The sequence below is a fragment of the Triticum urartu genome, chromosome 2A, assembly GCF_056163025.1.
Source record: "Triticum urartu cultivar PI428250 chromosome 2A, HENAU_Tu73, whole genome shotgun sequence".
NCBI lineage: Eukaryota > Viridiplantae > Streptophyta > Magnoliopsida > Poales > Poaceae > Triticum > Triticum urartu.
In genome coordinates, this window is record NC_141874.1 from 455105777 (window position 1) to 455130692 (window position 24916).

The 24916-nt window shown below is 40.1% G+C and overlaps 2 protein-coding genes across 2 annotated transcripts; one reads left to right on the plus strand and one right to left on the minus strand.

The window, feature by feature from the left end:
* The first annotated feature begins 6970 nt into the window (after positions 1–6970).
* Positions 6971–24301, plus strand: LOC125537739 (S-adenosyl-L-methionine-dependent methyltransferases superfamily protein). Its single transcript, XM_048701058.2, has 16 exons — positions 6971–7437; positions 8183–8284; positions 8402–8468; positions 8905–9086; positions 9432–9692; positions 12019–12102; positions 12183–12230; positions 12315–12379; positions 13464–13512; positions 21281–21518; positions 22595–22716; positions 22841–22921; positions 22992–23066; positions 23454–23569; positions 23674–23824; positions 23893–24301. The coding sequence occupies exons 1-16, from the start codon at positions 7093–7095 to the stop codon at positions 24073–24075; spliced, it is 2169 nt and encodes a 722-aa protein (XP_048557015.1). The 5' UTR covers positions 6971–7092; the 3' UTR covers positions 24076–24301.
* LOC125537740 (uncharacterized) lies at positions 16388–17627 on the minus strand. The gene is made up of 2 exons (XM_048701059.2): positions 17277–17627; positions 16388–16993 (listed from the first exon to the last, which is right to left on the minus strand). The coding sequence occupies exons 1-2, from the start codon at positions 17625–17627 to the stop codon at positions 16388–16390; spliced, it is 957 nt and encodes a 318-aa protein (XP_048557016.1).
* Positions 24302–24916: the final 615 nt, after the last annotated feature.

The following is a 24916-nucleotide window of genomic DNA, read 5'->3' on the forward strand; positions in this document are numbered from 1 at the left end:
ATAAAGAGCATTCACTTTCCCGCAATTCAGTTTTTTGCATTATTTAACGGGAAATGCATAGTAGGAAAGCAAGACTGTAGCATACTTTGTGCGCCAGACTTGAGCCTCCTTCACACCGCTCTCACCAGTGAAAGGAATTATAACCTTGGAGCGATTGTTGCATGTAGACTTCAGCACAATGCTAACAGTGGTTGGTTCTATGGTGGAATTTATGCCACGCGTTTTAGCACGAGGTCTGGGTGTTTCGCCTTTGCCCCTTGATCCTATCCTACCTACGCGGTATTTAGATTTTGACACTTTGAAAGAACACAAAATCCTTAAGGAAAGGGTTGATAATTTCACTTACAATCTAATGTTTAACCAAAAATCTATTGTGGACACATATTTGCCAGTACCTGCTCTTTTTGATTATAACAGCAAGGGGAGATATTTTGTTCTTGAGAGCGAGGCTCGAGCTCATAACGCAGCAGTGGTGGCGGCACGGCGTGCTGAGGAATCCGCACCGAGAGCCTCCGTGAGCTACCACGCCGACTACTACCCTCCAGGCTACTGATCGACTACCAAGTTAGGTCAAAAGCCTAAGCTTAGGGGAGTACGTGTCTCTCGCCGACAATACATTCATGTCCACTTATTCTATTTGTTGGTGTTCACACCTTTCATTGTATCATCCATACTTAGATTTATTTTATTGCTTTCTTCTTGTGTGTTTGAAAAACGTTAGAAAAACAAAAAAATAGTTGTAGTTAGTTTACCTTCTATGCATGCTTAAGTACTAAAAAGAAAATCCAAAAAGATTTCCTTGTTCTTCTTTTGCTTGATGGGAGATTTCCCGTGTAAATAGTTTTTCTCGTTTTTGCTTTTCCCTTATTTGCTTGCTTTAGAAAACCAAAAACTCCAAAAATATTTCAGTGTGTTTCCCTGAATTTCTTTTCTTTTTATTCGAGTTGTACCGAGGAGAAGACCACGATGAAAATGTTGAGTGGCTCTCACATGAATAATTGTTGAACTAATAAAGAGCCCATTTTACCTTGTCTTCTCCTGTTGAATAAAATGTTTGCAGATTTCAACTTAGTCCATGGCACTCTTGCACTATTATTATTTTCATATCATTCGGTCGTGCAAGTGAAAGGTAATAATGATGACATTCGATGAACTGGACGTGGCAAAGAAAAATTGGTATGAACTCGACTTGTTCTGTTTGTGTAAATATGTTTAACCTAGTATCCATGCTTCAACCCATTATGATTAGACATGTTTGCAATGACAATTATAGATTATAGTTTCTCATGCCATGCATAAGTAGCTGGGAGTTAATAATGATTTATCTTGGATATCAACATAGCATTAAGATGATTGTGATGTAGTATGATGATATGGTATCCTCCTCTGAATGTTCAAGTGGCTTGACTTGGTACATGTTCATGCGTGTAGTTGAATCAAAACCAACATAGCCTCTATAATGTTTATTTTCATGGTGTTAATATCCTACTCATGCTAGTGTCCAATGTTACTTACGCATAATGCATGGTTATAATCGTTGTTGCTCTCTAGTCGGCCGCTTCTCAATCTAAATTGCTAGCCTTTGCCTGTACTAAGTGGGAATTCTGCTTGTATATCAAAAACCTTGAACTCAAAGTTATTCGAGATGAGTCCACCATACCTACCTATATACGGTATTACCCTGCCGTCCTAAGTAAATTTGCATGTGCCACATCTAAAAACTTCTAAAAATTATCCGTTTTGTGTGCCTAGATCGTTCATGGAACGACAAGAGGTGGTCGATATCTTCCATGCTAAGCGGATTATTCTCAGGTCTAGTGTTTATTCACTCACCATCGCACGAGAAAATGGGCGGTAATAGGGATTCCCAGTCCCGAACTAAAAAATGCAAATAGTTAAACAAAACTCCACATGACTTATGTTGGTATGGACAGCACCCGTTGTTTCGGACAAGCCATGGAGTGTGATTGATGGTGGAGGGGGAGTAAACCTCTACTTTGCTTGGGAACCGCCACTAGCGTGCTTAGCATGGAAGATGTTGATAAGTGATGGTCGTGAAGTAAATGAGAAGGGTGCATGTCTTAAAATTTCATTTATCTCTGTTTTAAAAATTGAGCTCTGGCACCTCTGCAAATCACTGCTTCCCTCTGCGAAGGGTCTTTCTATTTACTTTTACGTTGTGTCATCACCCTCTAAAACAAGCGCCAGAAACTGAGTAGAGCACATCGATCATGATTTATGCATTGTGTGTAGCTAATGTTGGGTGCATCATGAATGGATCTTTTCTATCATGAATTACAATGTTTAGTCGCTGCTTGAACTTTGGAGGTGCTCTGCATTTATGTTTTGCGGTCTCAGAAAGGGCTAGTGAGATACCATTATTGTCATATTATATCATGGTTGTTTTGACAACGTGTTGCCATTTGAGATATCTTATTATTGCTCGCTAGCTGATTATGTCATTGATATGGGTCATTATAATCTTTAAGAGTTATTGTCGATATGGTTAGTTATAATGTTGGGTGAAAACCTGGGTGTTGTTTAAGCTTATTTATGCAAATAAGAGCAAAAGAGTTCGTAAAAGTTCTTTCTTATTTTCAGTTTATCAACTGAATTGCTTGAGGACAAGCAAAGGTTTAAGCTTGGGGGAGTTGATACGTCTCCAATGTATCTACTTTTTCTCACGCTTTTCCTCTTGTTTTGGACTCTAATTTGCATGATTTGAATGAAACTAACCCCGGACTGACGCTGTTTTCAGCATAAATACCATGGTGTTGTTTTTGTGCAGAAATAAAAGTTCTCGGAATGGAGCAGAACTTTACGAGGAATTTTTATATAATATATAAGAATTTCTGGAGTCAATACCTACCGGAGAAGGGCCCCTGGGTGGGCACAACACACCAGGGCGCGCCCCCTCTCCTGGTGCGCCCAGGTGGGTTGTCCCCACCTGGTGGCCCCACTGACCCTGAAACCAACGCTATAAATTCCTATTTTTGGAGAAAAAATGAGGGGAAAAGAATCATCATGATCCACGAGACTAAGCCGTCGCCAAACCCTGTTCTTACTCGGGAGGGCAGATCTGGAGTCCGTTTGGGGCTCCGGAGAGGGGGATCTTCGTTCTTCATCATCACCAACCCTTCTCCATCACCAATTTCATGATGCTCCCCACCGGGAGTGAGTAATTCCTTCGTAGGCTCGCTGGACGGTGAGGAGTTGGATGAGATTCATCATGTAATCGGTTAGTTTTGTTAGGGCCTGATTCCTAGTATCCATTATGTTCCTAGATTGATGTTGCTATGACTTTGCTATGCTTAATGATTGTCACTTTGGGCCCGAGTGCCATGATTTCAGATCTGAACCGTTTATGTTATGAACATTATATCCATGTTCTAAATCCGATCTTGCAAGTTATAGTCACCTACTACGTGTTATGATCCGGCAACCCCGGAGTGACAACAATCGGGACCACTCCCAGCGATGACCGTAGTTTGAGGAGTTCATGTATTCACTATGTGTTAATGCTTTGTTCCGGTTCTCTATTAAAAGGAGGCCTTAATATCCCTTAGTTTCCAATATGGACCCCGCTGCCACGGGAGGGTAGGACAAAAGATGTCATGCAAGTTCTTTTAATAAAGCACATATGACTATTTATGGAATACATGCCTACATTATATCGATGAACTGGAGCTAGTGCCGTATCGCCCTAGGTTATAACTGTCTCATGATGAATATCATCCAACAAATCACTGATCCAATGCTTACGAACTTTTCATTATTGTTTCTGCTAAGTTACTGTTGCTATCATCACTGTTACACTTGCTACAAAATTACTGCTATCACTGTTATTATTACTATTGCTGCTACTACTATTATCAAAACTATCAAACTACTTTGCTACTGATCACTTTGCTGCAGATAATTAATCTCCAGGTGTGGTTGAATTGACAACTCAGCTGCTAATACCTTCAAATATTCTTTGGCTCCCCCTGTGTCGAATCTATAAATTTGGGTTTAATACTTTATCCTCAAAAATTGTTGCGATCCCCTATACTTGTGGGTTATCAGCTAGCTATAGACTGAAGCATACTTTGCCTGATATCATATCACCAACATGGAGTGCTTTTGTAACTGGGAGGCTTATCACGGACAATGTCTTGGTGGCCTATGAGTGTTTCCATGCAATAAAGAAGAAGACACATGGTTCTAATGGCTATTATGATGTGAAACTAGATATGCACAAAGCGTATGATCATGGTGAGAGTTTTTTTTGGAAAAGATGATGCTAAAGATGGGCTTTCATGCTCAATGGATAGAGTTGCTTATGGAATGTGTGTCCTTAGTTAGCTACAAAGTTCGGTTTAATGATTCAGAGACCGAGGAATTTCCACCCATGAGAGATCTGCAGGGAACCCCTATTCCTGTATCTTTTCTTGTTGTGTTTGGAAGGCCTCTCTACCCTCCTTGCCCATGAGGAACAAGTGGGAGGTCTTGAAGGTACATGTGTCTGTAGGAATGCCCCATCAATTTCACACCTCCTATTTGCTGACGACTCATTAACTTTTATGAAGGCAAACACACATAATGCAGACACTTTGGGTTCTGGACACTTACTGCAGTAGCTGTGGACAACTTGTGAGTACCGCTAAATCAAGCATTTATTTTAGTCCTAATACTAGCGTCATTGTGAGAGAATAAATGTGCAGAAAACTTGAAAAAATTCTAACAATGGTTGGGGTTGACAGGAGTGACTGTTTCCAACACCTCATTGATAGAATCTATCAAGGCCTGAAGGGATGGAAGGAAAAAACTCTCTCTATGTATGGTAAGGAGATTTTATTAAAACCAGTAGCCCATGCAATTCCTTTTTATACCATGCCAGTGTTTAAGCTACCTAAAGGATTTTGCAAGGCGGTTACTGATGAAATGTCTAGCTTTTGGTGGAGAGATAACGAGGATAAGAAGAAAATGCATTGGTTTGCGTGGTGAAATATGTACATTTCGAAGTAGAAAGGGGGGCATGGGGTTTAGAGACCTTCATAGTTTCAATCTTGCTATGTTAGCAAAGCAATATTGGCAACTACTCCAAAACCCGGACTCTTTATGTGCATGTGTGTTGAGTGCTAAATACTATCCAGATAGAAATACTTTGCAAGCTGGACCAAAGAAGCGATCATCATACACTTGGCAAAGTATTATTGTGGGTATTCAAACTTTTAAAAGAGGATGTATATGGCGAGTGGGGACATGTTCACAAGTAAAAATCTGACAAGATCCTTGAATCCCTTTAAGCGCAACCAGGAAAATTATTACATCAAGGGGTGCAACTATGCCGGAAAAAGTTGAAAAATTGATCGATCCACACTCAGGGCAATGGGATGGACTACTATATGTGATGTTTTCTCTCCAGTTGATGCTCATCGTATTTTGCAAATTTTGCTTAATGTTCAACTCATTAAAGACTTTATCGCCTGGAATTATACTCGCTCAGGATCTTTTTTAGTTCGTCGGTGTATCATAGAGAAGTTGATCATCAATATGGAGGTCGTCTTATGAGGTCTGGTGGGCAGGGAAAACCCCACATTAATACGATTTTAAAGGAGTTTTGGAGGTTGAGAGTCCCAGGAAAGATTGAACACTTTGTCTACAAGGTTCTTTGGGGTACCCTTCCCTGTTATGGAACTCTAGCAGGACGCCATATCCCATGCTCAGCCCAATGTACGATTTGCCTGGTCAGATGTGAGGATGTTCAACATTGTTTGTTTATCTGTCGACGAGCAAAGGACGTTTGGTCTGAGTTGGGCTTGTCTAAGATTACACAACAAGCGGTGATGGAAGATCGTTCAGGCTCAATCACTATGGAAATTTTGGCAAGATTGAATTCATTCTCGGGTGAGCTGCCTAGAATGGAGCTAGTTGTAATTGCGGCTTTGGTACTTATGGTGGCAGCACCGACAATCTGTGAAAGGGGAAATGATAGTCACCCGAGAGATCCGCGATATCAATTAAGGTACTAGCAACAAATTATGTTATATCTCTAGCCCCTGAATAACCAGTCAGAAAGAGTGATTACACGTGGAAGAAGCCAAGCCATGGGATTGTAAAAAATCATTGTTGATGCCTCATTTCAGCCTGAAACTTTGTTGGGTGCTACTGAAGCTGTTGTTCGGGATGGTCAGAGTAACTTTATAGCAGCGGCAACATGGTTTCTACACCAAGTGAGTACCGTTGATTCAGCAGAAATTATTGCTATTAGGAATGACTTATACCCGACAACAATTATTGGGTGTATTAGTATGGTTTTGGAGTCAGATTGTTCCTTTGTTGTTGATGCTCTGATTGAACCTGATGCATATGTTGAACTGGATGTGGTGACTATCATAGAGACTAAGCAACTAAGTATGGACTTTGTAAAAATCTCTTACCAACACTGTTGCCGAGAGGTGAATGAAATTGCACATGGCTTAGCAAAAAACTCTTTTAGCACTAGATCTTCTAGTTTTTGGACATCTTCAATCCCTAACTTCATTTCTCGCCTCATTGTGCACGATATGACCATAAATTGAAAAATATAAAGTCTGCTTATTGTAAAAAAGTTAAAATTGCTACCATTATTATGGACAGAAGAGAGTATACTTAAAAATATTATAACCGTGCATCCTAGTAGTTCTCTCACGTCATAACTGATTTTGGCCGTCCGATCAATTGTCCCGGTCATTCTTGTTCGTCCGATCCCTCGAGCACTCCGTGGACCCCGATTGGCCAAATTCGTGAAGGGCTGCTACTCCCGTAGCATTTTTGAAGGCTCATGATTCATCCAGGTTTATGTACCTATTTCGCCGTATCGAGCATGGCCTTCTCGACGAATCGAGTATATAGAGATAGAGATAATAACACATCTAGAAGTTTTTTATTTAGAAATGATTAGAGGCAAAATAAGTGGCGCAATGCGCAAATGATCAAAATTCCCCCCTCGGAGGTCGAAGCGTTTGGCGTCCTCGCTCCCAACCGAGAAAACCTCGCCGTTTCTCCAACCACTTCTAAACCCCTGCTCTCCTAGCTAGGGTTTGAGTCTTCTGCTCGCGCAGCCACCCCATGGCTACCACGCCGGCGCTCGACGACGCGCTGCTCGACTTTACTTCGCGGGAGAACTGGGACAAGTTCTTTGCCCTCCGCGGGGATGGCGACAGCTTCGAGTGGTACGCGGAGTGGCCGCAAATCAAGGCCCCGCTCCTGTCGCTCCTCCTTGGGGAAGAGGGGACGGAGATCCTTGTCCCGGGGTGCGGGAGCTCGTCGCTCTCGGAGCAGCTGTACGACCTGGGGTTCCGCCGCATCACCAACGTCGACTTCTCCCGTGTCATCGTGGCCGACATGCTCCGCCGGCACGCCCGTGTGCGCCCTCAGATGCGTTGGCGCGTCATGGACATGACCAACATGCAGGTACGCCTCCTGCGTCCATGAATTGCGGTTGCACCGTGCCAATTTAGAATTGGTCTGTTCATTGGTGCTGGATTGGTGGGGGCACACCGAGTGAGCTTTTTTTGTAGTTGGAGTACAGTAATGAGGTTTGTTCTAGTTGAAACATCTCCGCTCACTTTAATTACTGGTATTCAAAATTGCGAGGTTTGAACTCTGACCAATGATTGTGTTGGAAGCTAGTATCAAAGTTTGCAATGCTCGATTGGACCTGATGTTGTAATGGAATGCAATTTTAGCCACTGAATGAAGAACAGATACACCTTCGTTTTCTGTTATGAACATCAGTACCATAACTATAATTAGATTTCCTGCCTGTAGAACCGACTGGTTTAGGTTACCATGGACGAGTATCCGCGTGTTGTCAGTGCATAGTCTTGTAACTGAACTGATATATTGTCTCTCTCAGATTGCTTCCAGAAGATACTTTTAGTTTTAGCTAAAAACAAAATGGAAATATTTACCCTGTTGTTATTCAGAATGACCTTAGTATTACATCCGCTGGGCAACATTTATGATTCCACCTAACATGTGAACTGAAGTCACTAGTGCTGTTTCCAAGTATACTTTTATTAAAGTTCAATTGCTTTATGCTTCTCATTTCCCGTGCCGTTTGTCAGGATTTTTGTTGTCGGCTTCTATGCTTTATTTGTTTAGCAACCTGTAACAAACATTCTTGTGGAAGCTGCCTTACATCCCAAATTGGCAGTTTCCAGATGGTTCGTTTGATTTCATACTTGATAAGGGAGGATTGGATGCTCTTATGGAGCCGGAGGTTGGCACAAAACTAGGGATGAAATATCTAGACGAGGTATTTCGATTTTGAGTTCGTTTAAATTTACTCCCATCTACTTGCTGCAATCTACTAGGCTTGATGGAAATATTATTTTCTTCATGCCATGCCTGACTAAGCAGGCACCTTTTGCAGGCCAAGAGGGTTTTGAAGTTAGGCGGGAAATTTGCATGCTTTACTCTAGCAGAATCCCATGTTTTAGGTGAACTTCAATCACTTACTGACAACAGGATGTTTCGCAGTTGCCACCTTGTACCTTCTCCATATTTTTTTGGCTTTTAACTTGACATATGCATATGCGTGATTTTGAATTTGACATGGTTCCAATTTGGCAGTTACACTTCTTTTACTGTGTTATTCTGTGAGTGACCATTGGGTTTTAAGCTCTGTATTAGTACAAATAAAAAGGTCATGAGATTTTCAAAATGCCTTTACCAGCAAATCTATGATATATTGCAATGTATGATGTATCTGCAGCCAATATAGATACTTCTGAAGATATTGTCACTCAAATTTCAAGAAGTTCCATGAATTGTAAAATACCAATTACAAAATAACAGATGGACTATTTTCTATGTAATCAACCAGTTAATATTGAAACTTTGTTTAGACTCTTTTTTCCACTTTCTCTCTTGTAGACCTACTTTTGTCCGAGTTCAGGTTTGGATGGGATATGACTATTCAAGCTATAGCTAGTGAACCCTCTAGCAAGTCTGCCTTCCAGACCTTCATGGTGGTCATGGTAAAAGGGAAGATGGGTGTTGTGCACACAATAAAATCACTAGTGGACCAGTCTGCTGAATACTGTAACATGCAACAGGTACTCTTATGTTCGTCTGATATACTCCCTCTGTTCCATAATGTAGTGCGTATAGATATTTTGAGAAGTCAAACTGTGACCAAGTTTATAGAGAAAACTATTTCTATCTACAATACCAAATATATAAAATATGAAATACTTCTTATAATGAATCTAATGATATATGCTTGGCATTCTAGATGAATGTTTTTCTCCAAAAACTTGGTCAAAGTTTGTGAGGTTTGACTTTTCAAAAATCTATATGCACTACATTATGGAATGGAGGGAGTAAATATTATGAAATATAAATAATTAAGTTCTTGTCAGGACTTACATTTTACTCGATGTTCTGTGTTCGTGCTACAGGCAAATGCTGTAATTCATGCTCTGCAAAATGAGAACAAAATCCGGGAGTCACACAATTCTGGTGTTGATATACTTTTCTCGTTGCGAGATCTTCAGCTGGGTGCTATTGGAGATCTAAAGGTTATTGTTCCAGGACGAAGGAGGCAGTTAATTCTCGGTGAACAAGGAAGCTCACTATATTGCTACAAAGCTGTTTTAATGGATGCCAAGAATCAAACTGAAACATTTGCATACCACTGTGGAGTTTTTATTGTTCCTAAGGTCTGTTATATATTGTCAATTTGCACCTGTGCCCTTATAGTATTTTTTATTACTATTACTGTTTAGCTGAATTCCTTAGCCAATCATTGCCTCTATCTTGCAGTAAACCTTCAAAACTGAGACACAGTAGAAATGTAAAATTTCTTGATCAAGATTTACATGGGTCTGTTTGCAGCTTTGGGACTGTTTTCTTTTCTTACTGATTTAATCCTTTAATCTATGCATTTTATGCCAATCTTACTGTCTATGTGATCTTAATTCATGTGTTAGTTTTGTGTCCATATTCTTATTATTGCCTGAAAACGTGCTATGGTGGTACATACGAAGTTGCCTCAAATTGGAGTCCACGCGATACACAAAGTTGCCTCAAACTAGAGTATACATGGACTATTATCATGTTGATGCCATACCATTCTATTTCCCTCTATTGTTACTGTAAATTCCGATTGCTGGAGATAAGAAATTGCCGTACAAATATGTCAACAAACTCAAATTTCACTGTGGATGTGATGTGGATGCTGTAATCACGTATTCGTCTTTACATCCCAAGAGAAAGCTTCAAAGAGAGAAGAAATAGGGACATGTAGCTAATGCTTCTTTGTGCAATTCGACAGAAGCTTAGGATTCTGGAAGAGTTACATAAAAGGGCAACCTGGTGCATGTAGCTCCCGCTTGCGCAGGGTCCAGGGAAGGGTCCGACCACTTTGGGTCTATAGTACGCAGCCTTTCCCTACATTTCTGTAAGAGGTTGTTTCCAGGACTTGAACCCATGACCTCATGGTCACAAGGCAGCAGCTTTACCACTGCGCCAAGGCTCCCCCTGGAAGAGTTACATAGTGCACAACAATAATAGTGCAAATAATGACTACTGAAGCAAGTTACTCCCTCCATTCCATAATGTGGTGCATATAGATTTTTTCAGAAGTCAAAACTTTGACCATGTTTAGAGAGAAAATTATTTACAATCAGAATACCAAATGGATATCATTGTATACATTGTGAGTTAAATTTTAAATTGTTTATGTTTGGTATTGTAGATATAGATAGTTTTCACTTGGTCAAAGTCTGCTAAGTTTGACTTCATAAAATCTATATGCACTACATCATGGAATGGAGGGAGTATTGTTTATGTAGAAGAACGAAATTCCATCTTGAGGACAGTTTTTTCAGCCTGGGAAGTGGATAAGTCAGCAGGCTAAGCATGCATATTCAGTGTTTGAATGAGATTAATGCTGTCGTTCTTATCATACTGCAATCATGAATCTGCTGGATTAAATGCAGCTATTTGTTGGAGCTACAGATGCTAATGTATATGTCGTTTGACTTGAGGGACTGCCTTATGCTAGATGTGTTGGTCTGTCAACCAATTAACCCATGATTTTTGGGGTGGGCCCCATCCCCCATATTTCTTTTATCCCTGTGCTTATGAGGGTTGAGGTGTTTTGACAGGCTAACCCATTACATTTCTCAAACAAAGTATGTGGCTAGGTTTGATGAATGGTCCACTCCAGTCCTGTTCCTCAAACCAAACTAACTGATACTGATTTATAAAATTCTAGCCCTCTTAATTTTTTTAGGAGCTGTTAGTTTTCTAACGTTTAGTGGCATGGAGAACTTTGTGGATTTTTTGTCATCTTCATTGTTCATTTTTGATGTAAGTTTTACGATTTTTTTCTCCTCACATGAGGAATCTTATTGTTTTAATAGACCTTAAGTAATGAGCAATCAGGACTCGGAACAGATCACTGAGACAAACTTCACTTAGTGGATTGGCCTCACAATTATATGGGACTAACCCCTGCATTATTAGGATCTTATTCATGACATTTTTTTCATGTAAATGGGAAGTAAGAATTTTCCATCTTTAATATTCTTAATTTGGTTGAAGTCCAGTAGTAGTCCACAGATGACGGATATGCACACCCAGCAACGCTTTGCTGAATATGTTTGAATTTCCTGATCATCATTTCCTGCTTCATCTCTGTAATAAAACCTATAAATATGCTGGCATCGATCCCATTTCAATTAATTAAATTTCTGTTACCCTTGTATGGTTTTTAATATAGTTGATCCCTCATTCTCGTTAAGTCTCTGATTTATGGCTGTTGCTGTTTTCCCACCGCAACAAAATGGAAGTATTTTATCTGTGTCAGAGTGGCCTGTTGGTCAACTAATCTTAACAACTAGGCTTTGCTTAACCACAGTAGCTTTCATTTGACGTTCACCGCATGTTTCAATATTGTACCCAAGAAAATAGAGAAGTACTCAAATAGTTCATCACTTCTTCTGTCCATTCGTGATTGCTAACGAAAATACCTTCTTTCAGGCACGAGCTCAGGAATGGTTATTTGCTTCAGAGGAAGGGCAGTGGCTTGTTGTTGAAAGTGCAAAGGCTGCTCGTCTAATCATGGTATGCAGACTGCGTGTTTATCTCTTTGCTATCTAGGATATGTTGCTTCATTTTCATGGCTTATATTTGTGCTGTGCTAGGTATTCCTCGATAGCAGACATGCAAGTGCTGACATTGATGTTATCAAGGTGATGTTTCTCATTATTGTGCGATTGCTAAAGGCCCCTATTTTTATATGTCAGGTTGTAACATAATATTTTTGCTATTCGCAGAAGGATTTATCTCCTCTTGTTATGGATCTAGAACCTGAATATCCTGAAGAGACAGACCCTATGCCGTATGTCTCAATGCTTTCTTTTTTAAATTCTGTCAGTACTTTCTACTACAAGTAGGCCTTTATCGTGTGCAGAAAATAATTAATACATCAAATAACTAAGCCAGACTTTCGCATTATGTATTCGGGCGAAAGAGTATCCTGTCATTGGCCCATAGAAAAATTGATTTTATTTTAATTATATTATGCTAATGCCAAATAACTTTGATGTATTTATTCTGCTCATTACCCTATTTATGAAAAGATATATCATCATTATTATTACCCCAGCCTTTTTGCTTATGACAACTCACATCAATTGGATCCCTTAATTACTGGCACACCCTCTTCTTTTTTGCTCATCCGTGTGCATTCTAGCAACCGTAGGTTAAATTAATTTTATACCACCTCCCTCCTGGTTTATTGGTCCCCATTGTATTTTGTGCCAAATGTTGACCATAAATTTAACTAACAAAATGTTCATGCATGTCACAAAAAATTATATCATTGGAAACTATGTTCAAATACGAATCCAACGATATAATTTTTATTGACATGCATTAACATTTTTTTAGTTAAATATTTTGTCAAAATTTGGCACAAATTACAAAGGGGGCCAATAAACCAGGACGGAGGTAGTATTTGTCAATTCTGAAAAATAACACGGAGTAAATGATGTGGTTGTCCCTGTTCTGGTTTTTAATTTTTTATCAAATTGGTAACTCTCTAACTAGTTATATCATAGTTGCAAGGGTACATTACGACGCAGTCTCTCAATTACCTTAGTCTCTGTTCTGAACATTGAGCTGAAATTCAGTAAAATCTGCATTATCACTATGCACTATTATGTTTGGAAATAGCTAGATGATTGTTGTTACATTTGATAGTAATACGCGCAAACAAACTTGTAAGTGTGTGGTTTGTCTACAATTAATGCACTGACACATGACAACCGAATAACCCATTGTGCATTGATCACTACTCAACTTTTCTTATTTGGCCCTCTTCTAACTATTTATTGTAAGACCTTTTTCAATTGGCTTTGTTCTAACTATTCTTGTTACTTCGATTTTTTATCTTGGGGTGCTGGTGCATCAAACCTATTCAGATTCATGATGGCCAGTGATGGTGTGAAACAAAGAGATGTTCTGCAGGAGGTATTGTTAATGTTCTAAAAAAATTCTACTCAAACTGTCTAATTTTATCCGGAAATCTAGGGTGTGTTTGGTTTGTGCCCCAGCTAGCCCAGCCAAAAAATTGGCATGACCAAAGTGAGGGCATGACCAAAATTTTGGTAAGTTATCATTGCTTGGATTGTAGCCAATGTACTTGCCAAAATTTTGGTAAAATCACTAAGACTTCATTTGGTTTGCCAAATGTTTTGTACGAGTAACTTGGATTGATTAGTGCTTGATCTGATTTTAATTTGGATGTAACTTGAGCCAACAAAGAAAGAGACATATTAAAAATAAGTTTTTTGTAATATATAAATTAATTAAATATAATATGCCAAAAAATAAACATGCAAGAGAAGAGTATTAGTACTGGTTTTGAGAACATTTGTCCAATAGTAAAAGTTTTTTATTCTGATCAAAGGAAGTCCAGTACTAAAACGTATGTTAGGCTGGAGCTTACACGGGACTGATCCATCCAAACTACTCCCTCCGTTCCAAATTACTCGTCGTAGAAATGGATGTATCTAGAACTAAAATACATCTAGATACATCCATACCTGCGACAAGTAATTCGGAACGGAGGGAGTACCTGTCAATGAAAAAATCCATCCAAACAGCTGTTCGGTTGCCTTAAGAAAAACTGTTCGGTCATCACGCAGCTACCCACGCGATTAATCCGCCGTATTATTTGGCGAAACCTCCGTAAAAGCAGTGGACGCGACCACCGTATAAAAGCAAAAATGAAACGAGACCCACGTAAAGAGCGGGCAAGAGCAGGCTGCAAATTATTTGGCGAGCGTTTTCCACCCCCTTGCTGCGCCCATGAATTGGCGAGAATAACATGCGGGCGGACTGGGTGAGCCAATTTTTTGGTGCAGTCCAAACGGCGGCCAAATCCCATGGGCGGGCCGATTTTTTGGTAAGGCTGGTGTTGGTGGTAAACCAAATGTACCCCTAGTCCAGTGGCAATGATTCTTGCCCTTTCTTCTTAGGGTCAACATCACCAAATTAGCCTAAGTTTGGTGGAAAGGTCTATCTTGGACAGTTGAACCCCCAACTACACAATACACTAACTATTTCTTTTAACCCTCAGTTTCATAACCTGACCGTCTTGAATCCTAACACGGTTTTGAGGGTTATGTCATTGCTGTGATGTATGACGTGGATGGTTTGGGCAAAGTGGCGCAAAGATGGCTGACAGTGTAGATTATTTTAATGATTCCACTTTAATTTCATCCTAGAAACTAATTTTGAGTTCAGAGAATGGCTGAACAACTGAAAAACTGTAGGAAAATTTGACGATCAATTTTTATAGGCCTAATCAGGTAATTTTTCTTAAGAAATCCACGTTTGGGAGTGGGTGAGTGTCCTGTCATATCTAGCTTGATTTTTTTTTGTAAGCTGAACTTTTAGATTAAATCCTTGGAAATCATATAATAATCCATATTGTCGTATGTGCCACTTTCATGAAACCGGCATATGCCTCGACATCACATTGGCATTTGAAGTTATTTGGTCTTGAAACTTGAAGGTCTCAGATAGGGGGGTTCAACTCAGACATGTACCAGTTACCAAATTTCATGGTCCGAATTGGATTTGTTTCTCGATAAATTGTTTTTTTACTAATGATTGTACTGTTCTAAGATTCTCTCATCAAGTTCATTACTGCTAGACCGTAACAGTCAAAAGCCACTTCAACTCATCCAACAGATGTTCAACTGCAGCCTTTTCCTTTATAGATTCATGGGCACATAGTGAATGTCTTAATATGATTACAGTTGTCAAATAAATGGGTGTAAGCATACAATTCCATGTGGGGTTTAGACCTTTGAAGTTGAAGTATGTCACTTGAGCAAACCGTTTCAAGCTGTGAGCTGATAAGATATAATGTTTCGCGTTTAACCAGAAGTCCAGGACCAGTTTAGCTGCTTGTCATTCTAAAGCTTTTTAGTCCTAGTGTTGTCGTCTAACGTCTACTCCCTCCGTTCCAAAATAGGTGACTCAACTTGTACTAAGTTAGTACAAAGTTGAGTCATCTATTTTGGAACGGAGGGAGTAGTTCTGAACATCTTGTTCAGTTGTTGCTTGATAAGAACCTTTGCTTTCACCTTTATTCGCCGGCTTGTCATATTGTCTTCTGGACTACTTTGGTTGCACTTTACCATTGATGATTAGTATACCTCCTGCGCTGGACTCTCACTGATCATAGTAGCTCACATTGTTATGAACTAAAGTTCATAGGGGTAAATACTGGCTGGAGAGAGGCCGGATGACAAGACTCGAAGGGACTAGGATGCATGAAGAGAAATTTCATTGGTACTTGTACCAAGGTTGAGTAGGGAATAAATAGGAAAATAGAGGCTGATTGGTTTGCAGCCAATTTTTGGCATGCCAATTGTTGGCAAGCCTATTTTTGGCAAAGCTGGAAGTTGCCAACATTTGGCAAGTTTGGCTACCAATTGGTTGGTTGTCAATGTTTTGCCAATATTTGGCAAAAAACAAGTGTATATCAATTGGTTTGTTACCAAATATGCATAACTCGTCCCGACAAGGAATTTGTTACCTACGTAATCCAGTACATAATTTACACGCCATTGTCATACCATGGGCATAATTTACTAATTTAGAAGCACCATCATACCACTGCAATATTGCAACGTAGCATGCACAAGGTCATCAAGCATCAGGAAATTTCTTACAAACTAGCTTAATTTAGATTTGTGCTAGACCAATGCATTACAAAAGGCAAGACCCTCTAAACACCATTACGGCACAGGAATTCCACTTAGCATAAGTGCATGAAAAGCTACGTAGAGTACAAAAGCACTTGCCAAAAGAAAGCCACCAAACATGTCATTCAGATTGATGGATCAGCAGCTGTGCGATCATTGCCGTCGTACTTGTGCGCGAAATAATCAAGGACCCAAGCATTAAAAGTCTGGACGCTTGCACAGTTCAGGAAACCACGGAAAATTTCTTGTTCTGGCTTAGCAAGATAGGCTGCTAACTCAATCTTCTCATTTGCTAGGATAGTTAGCGACTCAATGTGTTTCCAAAGATTGGCATTGGGGTCTGTAACTGCTATTGGCTGAATAGGGGCAGCAGATTTCACAGTTTCAGCAAGACTCACAATGCTCGCTGCCACATCATCATCTAACACGCTGGCTCGACGCGCCTTGACCTTTGGTTTCTTCTTATGTGGTGCTTTAACATGCTTGCGCTTCAGATTTGAGCTAGTGCCTTCAGCTGGACTGTTGGGCGCAATCATGTCGGAATCACTAAGACCTTGTTCGGAAGTGGATGTGTGGTTGCTCGTTTCACTACTACCATCAGATTCCACATTCTCACTTGCATCATTCACATCAATAGCTAGTGAGCCATCCGCATGAGACGAGTCGCTAAACAGTTCTTCCAGGAGATGATAAAACTTGATGGAGTGAGTAAGGTAATTAAATTTTATTTTCTGCAACATAAACCAAAGCATGTCAATGCAATAAATTGTTTGAGTAGTCTGGTCAATCTAAAAGTGCACAACAATGATTATAAAACAAGTGTATAATTGGTGAGACCAAATAATCTATGTAAGTGAATATTTTGACAGTGGTAAATGCAAAAAAGGAATATCTATTAACACTAGCATGCCATTTTCAAAATAAAAACTAGATAATCAGTTTAGCAAAAACAAGAATGATCGCATAGAGAACTATAAATCATGCAAATAGAAAGGTGAGTTGGAGCGAACTTACACCAAGCTTGCTTGGTGATTTCTCTGACTTGTCAATGTTAAATTTGTTAAGTACTTTATCGAAACCATATCCGCTCCTCCCCTTTGCTAGCTTTATCCACTTCCATTTCTCCTTGAATGACCTAAAGTGTCGATCAACTTGTTTTGCTGTAGCTGTAATTCCAAACTTGTCATTCAAATCATTAGCACATTGTAGATGGTGTTGTGCCTTCCACTTGAAGGTTGGTGGCTTGTCCCTTTGCTTCTCGATATACCACTCAAGCATATACTTGGTACAATCATCACTCCATGACATGTAATTATCACGAGAGCGAGCAACCTCAGTCTTGGCACCTTCTTTTTGCTCACCCATTCTATAAATGAAGGTCAGAAGTCAATATGCTATTATGTCAACGAATATTCAAGGGTTTCAGCACAAACAAACAATCCATACATTACCCAACAGTACATTCCAAAATAAAAGTACAATTGCACAATACACGAAAAGAAAATTACAGAGTTAGATTGGCACAAAATGTCTAAACATGGAACTGCTAAATAAGGAAAATGTACTACAGGAAAGTACTTTCAAATGGTACTAGCACTACTCCCGCTCTCTGAAGCATCCTTGTTCGCCAATCTCTCTCTATCATTCCACATCTGTTGGGCAATCAAATCACACTTGGCTGCCCACTCGCGTACATCACTCTCTCGGTCGGAGACACGGTTGCTACTCCTTGGCAGGTGGTGGTACCAAGTTGGTTCGTCATCTACAAACTCATCGGGTCCATTGTCTAAAATCCAGTTGTGAATGACGCAACAAGCAATAACCACCTTGGGTTGTGATTTCAAGGGTATGAAAGGTCTATTACTAAGAATCTTGAAACGATTCTTAATAGCTGCAAAGGCTCGCTCGACCGTTGTCCTTAGTGAGGAATGACGGTGGTTGAACAGCTCTTTTGGACAGGTTGGACGATTCGGACCATGGAACTCCTGTAGATGATAGCGAACACCTCGATAGGGCGGCAATATGCCTGGCCTGGTGGCATACCCAGCATCAGCCAAATAAAATTTTCCTACATACATAGTTGAATACCACCTTAAGTTAATTTTCTATGTTTAAACTAAACAACATTTTTAAAAAATGTGCAATTACCTTCTGGAATTTTGAGACCGTTTGGACGAGATAGGGCATCATGCAATACAGCAGAATCATGAGCAGATCCCTCCCACCCTGCTAGAACATACGTGAATCTAAGATCGAAATCCACGGCAGCTAGGACATTTTGTGTGGGATATGGCTTGCGGCCCCTAAACCTGTCCACATATTTTGAAGGCACACGTGCCCTAATATGGGTGCCATCTACTGCCCCTATACATCCCTAGAAAAAAATTAAACTTGTGTGAATTAGAACGAACTTAGTTTGGAAATTAACTAGTATAACACACTGGTAGAGTTACCTCAAAGTAGGGATAAAATCTGTTTGGGTTGGTAGTGACCTTAGCATGTGTATCTGTAGACCGAGTGCAGATTATTTCACGGGCTAACTTCACAAGTGCACGTAGGACGATGTTAAAATACCTACTCACTGTCTCCTCAGATCGCCACAACGCAAATCCTACAGAGGAATGAGTGTGATATTGCCCAACAATTTTCAAAAACATAGCTAGCTGCTCCTCTACGGACACATGAATTGTGTCAGCCAAAAGCTTTTTGTCCCTAAGGTGAGCACATAACTTGTAGAAAACAGCCGGATACATCCTGAGCTGGCGCAAACACGTCCTTTCCGAGGTGTCGATCAGTCTAATTAGTTCAGTACTCCTCCAAATATCTCTCTTGACAAGTGGACCATACTTGACACGTTTAGCTCTATTCTTCCTCCCTTTTTTCTTGCTCCACCAAAGGACCAACATTACAAAAAGGACAAGTAGTGTGCGTTGCTTCCACATACAGTAATATAGATATTGTTGTTGAGAATTATCCATCTGAGTAAAGATAAGATGCATAAGCATAAAAGAAAATGGAAAAGCAATGCAAAGCATGTACAAGCAGATAGTAAATAATTTGTCAATACATAAAAAAATTCAAATATGTGTATATATATAAGTTATTCAGAGGTGTGTGACTTCTATTGTCAAAAGCAAGATGATACTGCTCTGTCTTTCAGGCCCTCAAATATATTAGAAGAGAGTATTAGGTGTCAGCCCTCCCACCGTGGCAGTAGAAAAGTATGAGGGCACATGTTGTAGTGATATCCTAGCATCAATTAGTCCAGCATAATCTTTAAGCAAGGTATTTAGCTTCAGATTTATGCAGATGTAAGGTACTAAAATAACTCTGAACCGTTCCTGAATCCTGCACCAAGTACAAGACAGAGAAGATAAGAGCGCACTGCTTGTCCCGTCAGATGAGAGTGGACTGCAGATGCAAACTAAGAGAGACCAGTACCCCTCGCATCTAGAAACAATAATCACGTACATCTGCTTGTGGTGTCAGATGAGAGGACACTGCAGGCGATTGGGTAAAGTGTACACAGGGAAAGAAGGAAAGACCCATCAGATTTGGGCACGAACTAACCTTGATTGCTCTGGTGGATCTGGTCTGGTTCGTTGACGATTTCCCACCGGAGCAGGAAATCGCCGAGGTCCTTCAGCGCTTCTGGTCGCTGGCGGCGGTACGGACGGTGGAACGGAGGGGCTAGGGATTTGGGGCTGGGACGAAGGAGGATAAGGGGATATCCTGTTGGGGCGAACAGTGAGGGGAAAGTGAGCGGTGGGGGGAAGACACGCGGCCAATATTTGGCTAGCCGCCTGTTGGCGCGCCCACGGTTCGAGTCGAACCAATCGACCGCCAATTTTTGGCGCGTGCCAATAGTTGGCTTGCCAAAATTTGGCTGCAAACCAATTAGGCTCATAGCTCTATCTTTAGCAATTACTAATTGATACTCCAAATAACTGGATTGTATCCTAGGAAAACTCATCAGATGTTTTGGAAACTAGAAGGCTGACGACGAAGTCTCGCATATATTGGTCATGGAGACCACTGCCTTGATGCTGTATAAACAGTGCCATGCAGTCGTGCACAGGATCAGTATTGTAGCTCCAGGATTCAGAAGGCCTTACCTCATCAATCGAGGTTTCCTAAACATTTGATTAGTTTACCAGGCTATGGATGGTTATTTGGAATATCACTTGGTTTTCTTAAGATATGGTTGGTTCACTGCTACTACATCCTCTGTGAGGACGAGCATGTAAGTGTCACATGCAAACCAAAAATGATGAATTAGTCAGCTCGAATTCATTCTCTCCTATTGTCCCTCCCTTCAAGCTGTTATTGCATGGTAACTACTATCAGAAACCTGTTAAAAAAAGAACTACTCCCAGAAACCAGGGTTTATGTTACCCTCTCCAAAAAATTGAACAGACATGCTTCCTTCCACAGATGGTATCTTATATACAAGATATGTATATAGTGCTTGGTGTGTTGTTCAATTTTTTTGGTGATGTTATCTAACTGATCTTCCTAGGACACTGGATCGAGTAAACTATCTGAGAATGAGTTTGTTATCATTTGGCTGGATTAAATTAACTGTCAGATATTTGTAAACTTGTGTAATTGCTTGGGAGGACCCATCTAATGAATTTTCTTGGAGTATATATCCTAAGAACCAGATGCTGGCTCCCTGGAAACGTGCATTAGGTTCCCTGTCTTGACTGTTCCTGCACTGAATCAGAAAGCTGTGTGGATATCATCTGTTTGTGGATGGCATGATTCAGTTTGGGGTTTTCAGTGAGTGTCTCTGCCTCCTATGAAGAATCAACCTCGTCCTAGCTGGCTTTGGAGAGTTTGACATGTATTTGATTCTGTTAGATAGGACTGTAATAGTAAGGGAGGCAGCTGGAACTGGACTAATACATCTATATGCTTTTATTTGAATTTTCAAAGCCGCATGATTCTCTAATTTGCTGTAATGTCGAATGACACACACACAATACCTCGGCTGACCTCCTTGTGTGCATTTGAAGGTAACATCAGAAATAACAGGTCCTATGGTTGTGGAAGATGTTCTTTATGAAAATGTTGATGGAGACCAAAGCTGCATGTCTGAAAAAATGTTCCGGCGACTTATTTTTAAAAGAAGTTCTGGCTTAGTGCAATCTGAAGCATTGTTAATGAGAGAATCACCAAGTGATGAGATGGACAGTAAGACCAAGAACTCATCTACATCATCAAAAAAGAAGAGCCAGAAAAAGGGACTCACTGGTATATTCCTATTTAATGTTAACCTAGATGTCCAATTTTACTGCTATGGTGTGGAATAGTCCATGCCCTTGATGGCTTTGGTTTGAGCTTACTTTTTTCGGCATTAGGCCTCTTCTTGGCGTCATGACTATGTATTCTGATAGTTTTGTTGCGGAATTTTGATTTTCTAACATTTACAATAGGTTTCCAATCAAAACACATCTATTTGTTGATAACCTGTTTGCATTTTAAATACAGTTAATTTCTAGATTAATGAAGAGAGCATTTCATGCATGGCATTATCCTGTATAAGTTATGCTCTGAATTCTTTCCAGTTGCTGTAACTATTTTTGTTCTACATGTTTACTTTGGTAATATTTGTCTAGTTATTCATCTGATACTAGCTGATGCATGTTGATCTTCCCTCACTCTGGGTACTTGCGGAGTGTTACAATTTTTCTTGACAAAGTAATTCTAAACCTTTAAAAAATGGCAGAACTCCGAATTATTTATGATTTTACTCCATTCCATTTTCTCTTATAATGCTTGTTGATCCTACTCGTTGTTCTCAACTGAGATGCAAGCATTGATGTACCTATCCTCCTTTTTTCTGTCAATGAGAGAAAAAACTGACCGGTTTCCCAGCACTCTCTTTTGCTGTTGGAATCAGGGTTCAAAATCCTGGTAGTAAAAGGCCCTCTGTTTTTCCTAGAGGTTGCCTGTAAAACAAATCCTGAATTGCAAACATTTTTGTCAGATTTTTAATTCAAATAAGTGAAAATTGTTTTGGGGTTTCACCTCTAGTCTACCCCAACTTGTTTGGTACTAAAGGCTCGGTTGTTGTTGTTGCAAACTGCCCAGGAAAAACTAATTTCTGCTGTAACTGTCTGGAATTGATACCGTCCGTGATATTGGACTGTTTGTGAATCTAGAATTTCAAACCCTGGTTGGATAACTGTTGTTACCTCTTTTTTATGTTTCTAAACCTACTAACATTATTGGTCTGCACCTATGCAATAAGACAATCAAAATTAGGTATGACTTTACTTCTTATCTTACTTTAAGCCCAGAATTGGTTGGTCTTTTATTATATGTAGGATCCAAGGACAGTCTGAGGGTCGACCATAGCTATCTTGGTAGCTCTTATCACAGTAGTATCATATGTGGGCTTTCTTTAGTTGCATCTGCTCTGAGTGCTGCGGCATCATCTGGAGAAAGGGTAAGTAATATGATATCATTATATGCTGAATGCCTGAACCTCTGCAATACCCTTAGTTATTAATTTTCCGTTAAAGCACTAAGTTTAGTTTGTGATACTAGGTATCCTGCAATTTATTTTGTAGGTCAGTACCACTATTGTAGGCCTTGGGGCCGGGAGTTTACCAATGTTTCTTCGTGGATGCCTCCCTCATCTTGATATTGAGGTAAAGAGAAACATTTCCTATTCTTGGTCAACTGATTGAACTGGGAGATCATGCTTCCCAATATTTACAGGTTGTTGAGTTGGACCCCGTGATGGAGGAGGTCGCGACGAAATATTTTGGCTTTTCAATGGATGAGCAATTGAAGGTGTGTTTTGAACTATGCGAAATAATACATGTTACATTTCAGTAATTTTCTTTTCTTTGAAAAATACAGTGTTCTCAGTGCTGTTCTTATTATTCATATGACCATAAAAGCGTAGCAAGGTCTATTGCAACTGTTTAATGTGTTAAATGATTCTGATCGTAATATATTATATTCGTTCTCTATGATGATTTTCGGAAGCAACATTTCCCTATGAATAAAGCATGATGAATGCTCTTTTTTCTTGTACTCAAAGTAATGTAATACTGCATTCCTCCTCTAGGAATTCATGTTTAGGAGCTTAGTAGTACCGGTACTAACTACTAAGCATGATAATGAGCTATTTGTAGCATTGAGCTTCATTACATTTTTTACCTTCCCTTGCATTAGGTGCATTTGGGGGATGGAATCAAATTCATTGAAGAAAATGCCCATTCTGAACGAAATGGCAAAGACAGCGATGCAGTTAGAATTCTTATTGTTGATGTTGATTCATCTGATCTAAGGTTCAGTCACTCAACTTTTCCTTGTTGTCATCCACTGATCAATTGCTGTTCTTTTTGCCAAACAGTTCACCTCAATAGACTCTAACTTGAAGTCCTGGTTACAGTTCTGGGTTGTCTTGCCCCCCAGCAAACTTTGTCGAAGATGCTTTCCTTATGTCAGCAAAAAAGTTCCTTTCAGCTGGGGGTCTCCTCATCATCAATCTAGTCGCGCGATCATCTGCAGTCAGGGAAATGGTCGTTTCACGACTGAAAGCGGTAAGAAGGGCATAGGGCACACATGTGTTCCTACAGCTATTAGATTTAACGATTTTCTATTTATCTAGGTCTTTGAAAACCTATACTCACTGCAACTCGAAGAAGATGTGAACGAAGTCCTGTTTGCATCCCCAAGCAAAAGATACCTGGAAATCGATCACCTTGATGAGGCTGCAACTAAACTGAAGGCTATGCTGAAATTCCCGGTGGATGTGGAATCAGACATGAAGAATTTGCAGAGGCTGCGGTAGTATAGGCTTCTGTGCTTGTGAGGCACAATCCATTACTCCTGGCACTCAGATATGAAGAATCTGCAGAGGATGCAATAGCCGGTAGGTGTAGGCTTCTGTATTGCAGAGAATGCAGTATATGTGGAATCTAGCTTTTCCATGCATGATGAATATTTTTTCTTTATTATATACCCCAAAGGTGTCCTCCCTTAATTTGGGATGAAAAAAGTGCTCAGATCTTCCGTGATGTTTCAGCCATAGTGACCAACTCTAGAATCGAATGTTCTGTAGAGGGCCATGACTAGAATGAAAAGAATCGTGGGGAGCGGATCCCGTTGCCAGAACACTCCTGTGAACAAGAGAAGAAGGATCTCCCATTGGTTTAGGACTATTGAGGATGATGAAACTCAGATCCCCCACAAAAAGGTGAAACCAAGCCGGTGCCAACTTGGAGAAGGTAGGCTCAGTTTATGAAGTCGAAAGCCTTTTTTTTATGAGCTGGCAGGAGGGACCATTTCATCAAGAAGAAGACAAACATAGTAGTCATGCTTTGCCCCAGTCAAAATAATAATAAAAATAGTAGTCATGCTTTGGACGGAAAATGCCCAAACCCATGGAAAAACTCCACGCCGACTCCTAATTTAACACAGCACTTTGAGGGTCTAAATTGAAGGCCATGCCCTGCTAGATGATGTCTTGAAAGGCGAGGTGGGCAAACTCGACATGCGTCATTCTTGTGCTATTGAAAATGTGACGGCCTGTTCTTTGCAAATGTTTCACATGGTGTAGATGAAGTGGCTTCTATGCTTGTAACTTTTGCCGTTTCATCGTAAAAAAAAAACTATTGCTCTTTCCCATATAT